At 44.6% G+C, this 10,048-nt stretch overlaps 1 protein-coding gene and 1 long non-coding RNA gene across 2 annotated transcripts in view; one reads left to right on the top strand and one right to left on the bottom strand.

Annotated features, from left to right (window-relative positions):
* Positions 1–1,586: 1,586 nt before the first annotated feature.
* LOC113460171 (uncharacterized) lies at positions 1,587–8,920 on the bottom strand. Its single transcript, XR_003381915.2, has 3 exons — positions 8,410–8,920; positions 6,501–6,599; positions 1,587–6,094 (listed from the first exon to the last, which is right to left on the bottom strand). It is a non-coding gene; the product is annotated as an uncharacterized LOC113460171 (long non-coding RNA).
* The window catches only part of TMTC2 (transmembrane O-mannosyltransferase targeting cadherins 2), a 238,870-nt gene continuing 236,688 nt past the window's right edge, over positions 7,867–10,048 (top strand). Inside the window, exon 1 of the mRNA XM_005480653.3 lies at positions 7,867–8,364. Within this exon, the coding sequence (XP_005480710.2) occupies positions 8,282–8,364 (83 nt within the window). The 5' untranslated portion in view covers positions 7,867–8,281. The remainder of the gene's footprint in view (positions 8,365–10,048) is intronic.

Raw genomic sequence — 10,048 nt, 5'->3', positions numbered from 1 at the left:
AGTTTTCTCTCAAGCCGAGTTCAAATATGTGCAAAAAGTAGACATTTCTCTTTTTTGGTGTGTGTATAAATAACATTATAGCACTCTCCCCATAGACTGTATGGCAAAGATGGAAATACATTTACAGATAACCTATGTAAGCCACACCAGCTTTGGTGTCTTTGTACCAAAGCAAAGATGATGTAAGTTAGCGAAGGATTTGCTCCTCCTTCACAAAATCGGCTCGTGGCTCAGTTCCTTCTTGCTGGTAAAGCTCTTGGTTTACCAGCAGCAGTTTGGAGTCGTGTTTGGTAGTCCTTTTGCCTGGCTGGTGCTGTTTGGTGGCCCTGGGGAAACGCTTATCTGGCAGTATTCATGACTAACTTGTCGGAACCCTTTCAAGGTTGAATTCTTATTGAAGGAGGGTAGGAATTGCAAATAAAGAACATTTTTTCTTATTTGATTTCAGCCAGGGCCAGGGGAAAAAAGTACTTTGTGGGTTGTTTGTGGGTTATTTGTACACACAGAGGATTGTGTCACAGGATCCTTTCAGCCAACTACCATCTGCTGCTGCTAATGGAAACTGTCTAAACCGGCCCAAATTAGGCAAGTCTCTGAGATCAAACTATAAGAAGAATGAAGAATTTGCAGTCAGTTTAATTTTCAAAATGGTATTCTAAAATGTGTGGGTTTCTTCCAAGTCCCTCGCTAAAATATGCTGCAATGTACAACAGTGCAGTGCTGAGGGTGAATCCAGGGAAAGAGGGGTAACTCTGAGGTAATGGAAAAGACAGTTTCTTCAAAACAGTTGGAACATGCCCGGCGATATGGATGGGTCTATACATAGTGGGTGCTGGGAATAGGCTGGAGAGGCAGGAATCACCCGGGAAAATGTATTTCAGCAATGGACTTTAAGAGCAACAAGACGACTGAGCAGAACTACCTTGCATGTTTGTGTGATTAATAGCTGTGGTGAAGGGTTAGCGAGTAACAGCCTGATGCCAAATGGATATCAATGGGATCAAACCATGCATTTGGCAGACATAGGAAGGAGCATTCATTGTTGCTCACAGAATAAAGGAGAGTGAGGCAGCAGCTCCCCGAACCCCGGCAGAGCTCTGGCATGTGGACAAGAATCCAGCTGTAACCCTGCACAATAAGGACCACGCATGTACACATGTGCACGCAATTACATGGCATGAATGTAACAAGAGAAAATTGAATATAAAATATCACAGAAAGCCAATAATTCTGGTTTATATCCTTCTTTCTCCTTGATGCATAAGAGAACCTGGCTATTTTAAAATCTGGGTTCTATTTACATAGCCAAATTTAATGCTCTTTCTTGTGCAAAATATGGTAGGAAGGAATTTAAAATGTCAACATTCTCTAGACCTGTTTATCTCTTTCCATGCCGCACTCTGTATTAAGGAATAGACACTAGATGATTGAAACTGCAACAGTTCTGTTGAAGATGTGACAAGTTATACCAGCTGCAAACATGATCCAAAATCTCTGACAATGTACCTGCCCTACAAAATAAGGATTTAATCACACGGTAACCAGCATATGGGAAAATCCTTTTATTGATCATGGAGGCTGCCTCTCTTACTCATTAGCAGATTGAGGAAATTAAATTAAAGACTTAACACAGGAAGTCATGAGATGTATTCAGTAGGACATTGCTGTTTTCCAAAAATTCCTAATGGAATTAGAAAGGAATAACATTCTTTTTACCAACTTTATCTAAAAATTATAACAAAAACAATCTGATGGTAAGTTTTCCTCAAGGTGGGCAGAGATTGATCAAAATCCAAATTTGCTATTACCAGTGTGGAAACACCGTGGTATAGACAGGCCAGTTTGGTGATGGTAAATTTCATGGGAGATAGCACTAGGTATATTTTCCAAGGTGTACTTTCCCAAGCAAACAAAGTAAGCAAACATTACTAGAATAAAAAAATAAGAAGATATTAAATAAATTAGAAAGCTGCTACTTTGCAAAAGACAGGGAGTTCTCTCCCCTCTGCCAATGTACATGGGAGGGAAAAGTACTGGAATAGAGTCTCCAAAGAATTTTATTTCTGGTGTGCACACTGGAGATTATAACCTTCATTTCATTGCATCCTATGGCACACATCATTGTAATTGGAATCCAGCATGTATATGCAATAGCCAGTGGTCAAGCCATCAACTCATTGTTCACAGAAAGTATACAATTCTGTATTTATCTGTTTGTGTGACACAGCAGGGGAGAAATCTGGGTCACCTGCATTTCCTGAGTCACTGCATCGCTTAAAAGATGAAAATGCTCCACAGGATTGATTAAACTTCTGCTACAAATCTTGTGTATAAAAAACCCTCACATGTTTCATATTTCGCATCTTACAATATTTGAAAATAAAAGAAGAAATTACCTTATCTCCAAATTAACATAGAAATGTCCTTAAACCACTAAAAATGCAGTGTGTTTATTTCATTAAAAATTAAATTTAATGTGACTTTATTGCTAGCATATGCTAATTATATTTTGAAGTATGGAGACAGAGGCCATCCGAGATTTTAATTCAGGATTTCATGTATACAAAGAAGGTTTCCTCAAATTGAGCAAGCAGATGAGAAGAAACATTAATTCCTGCTAATTTAGTTGTTGTTTCTGCTATATTGTTAATTAAGAACCTAGAACTACTTGAATTATCCTCTCTGGGCTTGTCTACATTGCAGTAAAAACTGTCATTTAGTTCCAATATTATTATGAAAAATCAAACTGACTCTGTTTAGAGGGGTTCAAAGGTTTACTCCCTATAATAATTTCCCCTTGTTTATTTAACTCTTGAGAATTGTGCTTGTGCCGGTGTTAGATATGTTTTGGTAATGTTGACATATTCCCTCTTAAATAAGAGTAATCATGGTTTTCCTGGCTTTACTTCATGCTTATACAGCAGGAAGCCAGGATTGTACTGAGGTAAAGAAGTAAATTAGGTTATTCCATAGAAAATCTGCAGGGATTGAGGTGGAAATTAGACTTGCATCTTTGGCTGCTTTTGCTCTGCTGTGGGATGAAGATCTGATCTTGCTGCCATAGAGATGTATCATTTTTTGTCCAATTTTCACAGCCAATATCCCAGGCTGTACATTTGAAGGACAAATAAAGTAGAAGTAGACAGATCTAGAGTAAAAACTGTCTTTCAACATCTGCATCACAAGGGAAGTGTCAATAGCCTGAAAAGTAGAGGACTTACAGACAGCACAATGATTCGCTTCTTTCTATGGGAAGGAAGATGACAAGGAACAGATTTTCAGCTGCTGATGAAACTTTTCCATCTACTGAGCAATACAGCTGCCAAGAAATGATGAGAGGCAGGATATGATACACAACTCATATTCCCTATCCTCCACCTGCACAAAATCCAGGCTGCACACCACAGACCTCTTGGTTATGTTGCAGGCATCCATCTGTCAAGTAGAACTTTTCTCAGAATTAGTGTCCTAGGCCAAATTAATCCCTGAGATAATTCCATTGTGTTTTGTCTAAGGAAATATCAATTACTGTGAATGGAAGGATGATCTCATGATGAAAGCAAATGAATGACTTGGAATCATGGCTGGGACCTTGGATAGATTCCTCTTCTGCTGTAGAGTTCTCATATGATTTGGATAAACTGACACAAATGCCAGTTGCCTTGATTTCCACCTGTATAAAATGAGGCTAATTCTAATTTACTTCCAGAGCCATCTTTTAAGAATCTGTATTTCTTTGAGCTGTTTTGATAAAAAGAACTACAAAAAAGCCCAACCTAACAAAACCAAATGAAATCAAACCAAGCAAATTCCAAATACCAAAACTGGCATATTGCTATTTTTATAAAGCATGAGAAAAACAGTAAGAGCATCATGTTCTGGGAGATGACAAATAGACATATCTGCATTTAGTAAGTTTATACTGTCAACTTACTGTGAACAAGAAGGATTAAAAACTCTTTTTGATCTCTCTCTGAGCTATCTCAAAGGACAGGGGAGATAAATATGCAAAGCAGATTAGGATTAGTCTAGAATGGAGTAATATTAAGAAAATAATCCTTGAAAATTCAAAAAAGACTAAAAATTACCTTTTTCTCTGCCACTGTGATATGCTCACCTATGAGTTATACAAATGCTCCTGCATGTTTTGTGCATACAAGAAACTTCCCTTGAAGAATCTTTTTTTCTCTGTAGAGAGAGTCTGCATAATTAGATTAGGTCAAGTTAAAAATGCATCGCTTTTCTCTCTCCCTTTCTCTCCCCCTCTCTCTCTCCAGCTCTGCAGCAATACTCTAGCTCCACTGACTGATCTAAAGTAGGAACTGGTGCCTCCCAGAAATGTACATCCTTAAGAAATGTGTTCAGTTAAAATCTCTTCCAAGTACTGATGCAAGTCCTGTGTGTGCTTGTTTTTCCTGCATCTATCTAACTTTTACTGTCATATCTACAATATTTCATACAGATTTCCATGAAATTTTACAGTTTTGGAGTTGCAACTTATTTTTACTTTGGCTGTCATTGCTGATATTATTATTACCATAACGCTAGCAAAAAAACCCAAACCAAACCAAAAACAAACGACCAAACAAACAACAACAACAACAAAAAAAACCAAAAAAAAAAAAACCAAAAAGGAATTTCTTAGAGAAAGCAGAAACACTGGTGTCTTTGAAGATTAACATGATCTTGTTAGCATGAAAGGAAAACAACAGCTTGGATCCTAGTCCACAGAATCCAACAACATTACCTCTATGGATTAGTGACTAATTGTGAAAGCAGCACTTGGCTAAAGCATTCTCCTCTACTCCTTTTTCTGCATTTTTGATCAAATAAAATATTTTTCCTTCCTTAGATAACACCAGTTTATTCTTGACTGCATGGGTGTTTCAAAATGGACCAAAGTTTACATTTCTGAGGTTCATTAAGCCACATCTTTGGGTGTCATTTGGATTGTTCAAGATTAGGCACAGTATGTTATGACATTTCTTTGATAGTAACTGAGCATAAGAACTGGCAAAAAAAAAATCCACTTATTATCCAATTATTCCTATAGTAACATTTAATATCCAGTTGCCTAATTCTAATCAAAAACCCCAGCAGCTTTCAAGGGGTTAGCCTTTTTCTTCTCAGATGCTTTAAGGAAGTTGGCACAAATATTTTTTACAAGCTCCAGCAAATGAACCCAGTGTATAGAAATTGAGGTGTCTAATCTAATCTGTTGAGGGATCTGTGCCACATGCATTACCCTGACATTTAAGGTCTCATACTCAGTGACCAGTTAACCAAATCTGTCACTGTGACAGACATGTATTTCTACATGCTGTGCCACAACTTAATCTTTCAGGCACCGTTTAGGTGGAATGTCTTGTAGCACGGTGACTCAGAGTCCATAATGTCTTTAATGAAGAAATTTCCCAACTGGTATTGAAACAGATAACTTTGATTGTCATATTTGCAATAAAGAAAAACAAAGTGAATTTGTCTGCTAGGCTCTACACAGTAGAACAGCTGTTAGACCAAGTAACTCTAGTTATCTTTACAATTACTGTTATTATTTTGTGTTATTACAATCCTACACCTCTTCCCTCTTCCCTGGCACCACAGTCTGTGACTTTCTGGAGGTGAAGACTGCTTTCAAAATATTTGCTTAGTGACAGATCTGAACTTCTAAATTAGCTCTTCTGACACCTTGTGGTTCCTGTACATCACATTGTAAATCTGCTGTGAGTCAGAATGTTGTCTGGTATCTCTCAATGATAAAGTAAAATATCATGTTGTTCATAACTACATGCACCTAATACTTTTAACTAACTCTAAGAAGAGAAGGAATTCTTTTATCATTATTTGATTTCTACTCTCTTGTTTTCTTTTGTGGTGTTGTTTAACAGCATCAATAATTTTTTTGTTCAATTTGTCTCCAGGTTTCTGCGCTGGCTCTTTCTGGCTGCTGCCCCTGGCGTGTCCCAGGCTTGTGGAGTCCCAGAGCTGACAGGGGGGTGCTGCATGCACATGTTGCCATCCGTATCTTTTTACAAAGCAGGTTATCTCCACTGGAGACAGCTCTTGCCATTGGGAGGAAGGCTGCCCTTTCTTTCTGCAAGAAACAAGAAATGTGTCTGCAAGATACAGGCTTTGTAGATTCTTGTAGCGTAGATAAATCTCCTTGGACAGGCTGGTTCCAGTCACCCTGGAGCACTTGGGCTGTCCTGGGGAACAAGCACTCTACATGGTTACACATTTCATCCCACCCTTTCTTGACACTTGCTTTTATTAGACAGTGCCTGCCTTTGTTAAACTTTTTTCCCTGGAGGATCTATTTTGTTTCTAAAGCTTTTCTGCCAGACCCCATCCATCCCAGTCTGTAGTCCTACCTCTTTGAAGGAAAAATACATATGCTTTTGATGGATAACAAGAGGCCTCTGCCACTATGACTCAGCAGCAATTATACTGCTTTTTATGCAGAACTTATTAGGATGTTCTACAGAAGGAGCTGTACAAACCAAGTGTGTGAATTCAGCAATTCCACTGCAGCAAGGAGGACGAAGTCGTGATGACTGGGATCTTGGCAGCAGCTCCAGAAGCATATTGAGAATTGGTGTCTGAAAGAAAGGATCACAGGTCTCCTGACAAAGAGTACCAACTCTTTAAAATCTAGGTTACTATATTCAGTGCTTCAGGCTGAAAAGTTTAATGCCAGATCAATGTGATCTGCTAATGGGTTCAATAAGGCCCCTCAAAGCTTTAATGTTCTGAAAAAAATGCACCCTCCCCCCATGTCTGCAATTACTGCCACTGATGGTGATAACACACTCCCTGAATCTAAGTAGAAGCAGCTGAGATGTTTGTGACACTTGGGGCAGACTTCCCAGGAGCACTTTGAGCATTGCTTGAAAAGAGGTCTTAATGCATTTCGTATATTTCGAGGTTGCAAAGAACAGCATTAAATAATCACATAGGGGAGAAAGAAAACTTGTTAAAAGTTCCCCAATTTATTAGACACAGCTTGATGAACAGACTCCCATTCTTCTGGGACAGCATGATGTGCCACTTGATGGAAATCATGAGGAAACAGTTACATAAAAGGGCTGGCTAGCAGCGAAAGGAGGTAATGTTTTAAAAACTTTCTATAAAAAAGAAATAATCAGCTTGATGGACCCAAATCCTTTCCATAACTTCATGCCTCTATATCCCATGAATTCTGGAAGATTGCTTCAGTGCATTATTTTCCAGAGCTGGCTTTCCTTTCCAGTCTAAAGTGTGCATCTCTGGCTATAGCCACCCCTCTTCTCGAGAGCTGCAGTTGTGGGGATGTCCTGAGGGAGCAAGGGAACACCAGCTTGCAGCACTCCTTGCCTTGGGGTGTGTTTGTTTCCAACCCTCTCTGCCAAGTTTCAGTGATTTTGCTTAACTATAAGCTAAGCTAAGTGCTCCCTATGGATGTTCACACTGATAAACAGCACGCTGTGGGCAAGTGTGGAGCCCCCTGCTCTGGCATCCATCCCCAATATAGGTAGAGCCCTTCTCTTTGCTACTACTCTGACCTATTCAGCACGACTGAGTAAAGAGAAAAAAAGGGGAGAAAAGGGAAATAAAGATGGGGAAAGGAAGAAAAGGGGAACCGAGAAAAAAAGGAAAAGAAAGGGGAAAAAAGTCAAAGAGAAAAGAGACTGGAACAGGAAAATGGAACTAGGAGCAAAGGGGAAGGGCAGTAAGCCCTGGTTGTGCCCAGCGGGCAGCGGGACACGGCCCGGCCCAGGGCCCAGCCCGAGCCCCGGGGCCGGAGCGGGAGCGGGCCCGGCTCCGCCGCCGGCGCGCGGGGCGGGGCGGGGCGCGGGGCGGGCGCGAGGGGCGGTGCGGGGCGGGTCCGCACGCAGGCGCGGTGGGAGCCCGGGGCGCCCCACGCGGGCGCTCCCAGAGCCTCGGCGGCGGCGCCCGGCTCGGCAGCGAGGGGGGCGCGGGCGGGGAGCGGAGCTGCGGCAGCGCCGGGGCGCCGTGGGAGGAAGGCGGGAGCCGGAGCCGCGCCCCGCTCCGCTCAGTCCCGTTCCGCTGAGCCCCGCTCCGCTGAACCCAGCTGCGCTGTCGCCGCCGATCGCCCCGCTGCCATGGGGTAGGGGCGGCGGAGCGGGGGACGCCGTCAGGCTGTGGCCGCCGGCGGAGCGCGGAGCGGCGCCCCGCGGTGCCGGGGGGCGCGAGGGGCAGGCGCGGCTGGGCTGGAGCGGGAGGCCGGGCAGGGCAGGAGGCTGCCCCGGTGCGAGAGGCGGCGGCGGAGGCAGGCGGAGAGATGATCGCGGAGTTGTTGAGCAGCGCCCTGGGGCTCGCCCTGTACCTCAACACCCTGAGCGCCGACTTCTGCTACGATGACAGGTAGGGCGGGGAGCGGCGGGGCTTGGGCGGGCGGGGGTTGCTCACCTGTCGGGAGCAGAGCTTCGGCCGTCCCGCTCCTGGTGCCCGGAGCGGCGCCGGAGGGTCCCGGAGCTTTGACGGCTCGGACTCGATCCTCTCCGGCCCCACGCAGCGGGAGGGGACCCGGTGATGCAAGTTGGCATGTCCTGGGCTGGTCCCTCACGCTCGGTGTCAGCGGGGTGCCCGGCCGCCTCCCGTCCGGTTCCCCCGCTCCGCCGGCACCGAGTGCCCGCGGTAAGTTGCCGTGCGCTGGGCGGCCGCGGGGAGTGGAGCGCCGCCGGGCTGGCTGGGGCTGCCCACCTGCTCCTCTCCTGGCCGTACCTGCCCGCCGGAGCTGCGGAAAGGCGCCGTTCTTAGTCGGGGGAAATGCCGATTTGTGCCTTTTCCGGTGACTTAATCCGATCGCATTTAAAACAGATGCATAATTATAATGTATTGTTAGGGAGAACAGCACGCCTGGCTAAACTTATTAACCGTCCTGGGGTGATTCATGCTCCATTGGAATTAAACCATCCAAAAAGTGAGCCGGGATTGACTTTGACAGCGTTTCATCAGCCTCTCTCCTCTGAGGCCGGAGCCCGTCTGCCCCGGGGCCGGGTGGGTGGATGGGGGGCCCGGCCCGGCGCGGCTCTCCCGGCCTCGTCCCGTGCCGGCGGCGCGGCTGGAATCCTGCGGGAGCCGGCGGCTGGCCCCGCGTGCGGGGCTGCCCGTGCGGGAGCGAGCGAGGGGTGCCCTGGTGGGTGTGTGAGCGGAGGGTCTTACGGCATGGTTCAGGTGCACGGTGCCAGCGAACTCCCTGAGCGGCTGTCAGGCAGGGTTGGTGCCTTGGAGCCTGTAGTGCGGGAGGAGGAAACGGGAGGAAGCACGGCAAGGTGGGATGAGGGATGTGCCTGATCAGGATGATGAGTTGAACTTCCCGGTGCGCTGATGGGATGCGAAAGGGTCAGATGCGTCTTTGATTAGGCATTTGCCTTGGAAAATAACCTGCCTGTCCTGCACTAATTAGTTACTAAACTTGGAATTTTCCTCCCTTAAGCAGTATTACAGTGCACCTGCCGCGTTTAAGATCTGTCACCGCTTCCAGAATACTCCCCCCTGTTTTCATGGCTTGCTACTATTAAACCTATTATACTGGAAGCAAATGCCAAGTGTTAGTCCTGGTATAGGTCTGTGGCTGGGAACAGAGTTGGCTGCAGAATGTGGCAATTCAGGCTTCAGCCCTCCAGGTCATTTACATGTACTTGAAGCCGTGTGAGCAATTAAGTGGTTTTAGGTTTCTGTGAGTCTTCCAATTTTCTAAGTGATTTTTCTTAAACCTATTTGAAAGTTTTGACGATTCATTCACAAACAATAAAACAGAAAAGTCTGCTGTTTCCCTGAAATGTGAAGTCTGAGTTGGATCAATAGGAAGTAGTGAATATTTTGATACAGCAACGCTATTTTAAACCTGCTTATTATAGTTAAGAACTGCAGGAGTTGTGGAATATTTACATAACCCTACAGAGCATATATTGCAGTGTTTGGGCAAAACCTGGATTGTTTAAGCACAAGCCTAAAAGCCTGTCCTGCAGGCCAGTTCAAATGGACTAGGCATGGAAAACAGTATGAAGTACTTTCTGGGGCTGTTGATGTGGAGGTCAAGGTT

Source organism: Zonotrichia albicollis, chromosome 4 (assembly GCF_047830755.1).
Source record: "Zonotrichia albicollis isolate bZonAlb1 chromosome 4, bZonAlb1.hap1, whole genome shotgun sequence".
Lineage (NCBI taxonomy): Eukaryota > Metazoa > Chordata > Aves > Passeriformes > Passerellidae > Zonotrichia > Zonotrichia albicollis.
This window is presented reverse-complemented; position numbering and strand designations above follow the sequence as displayed.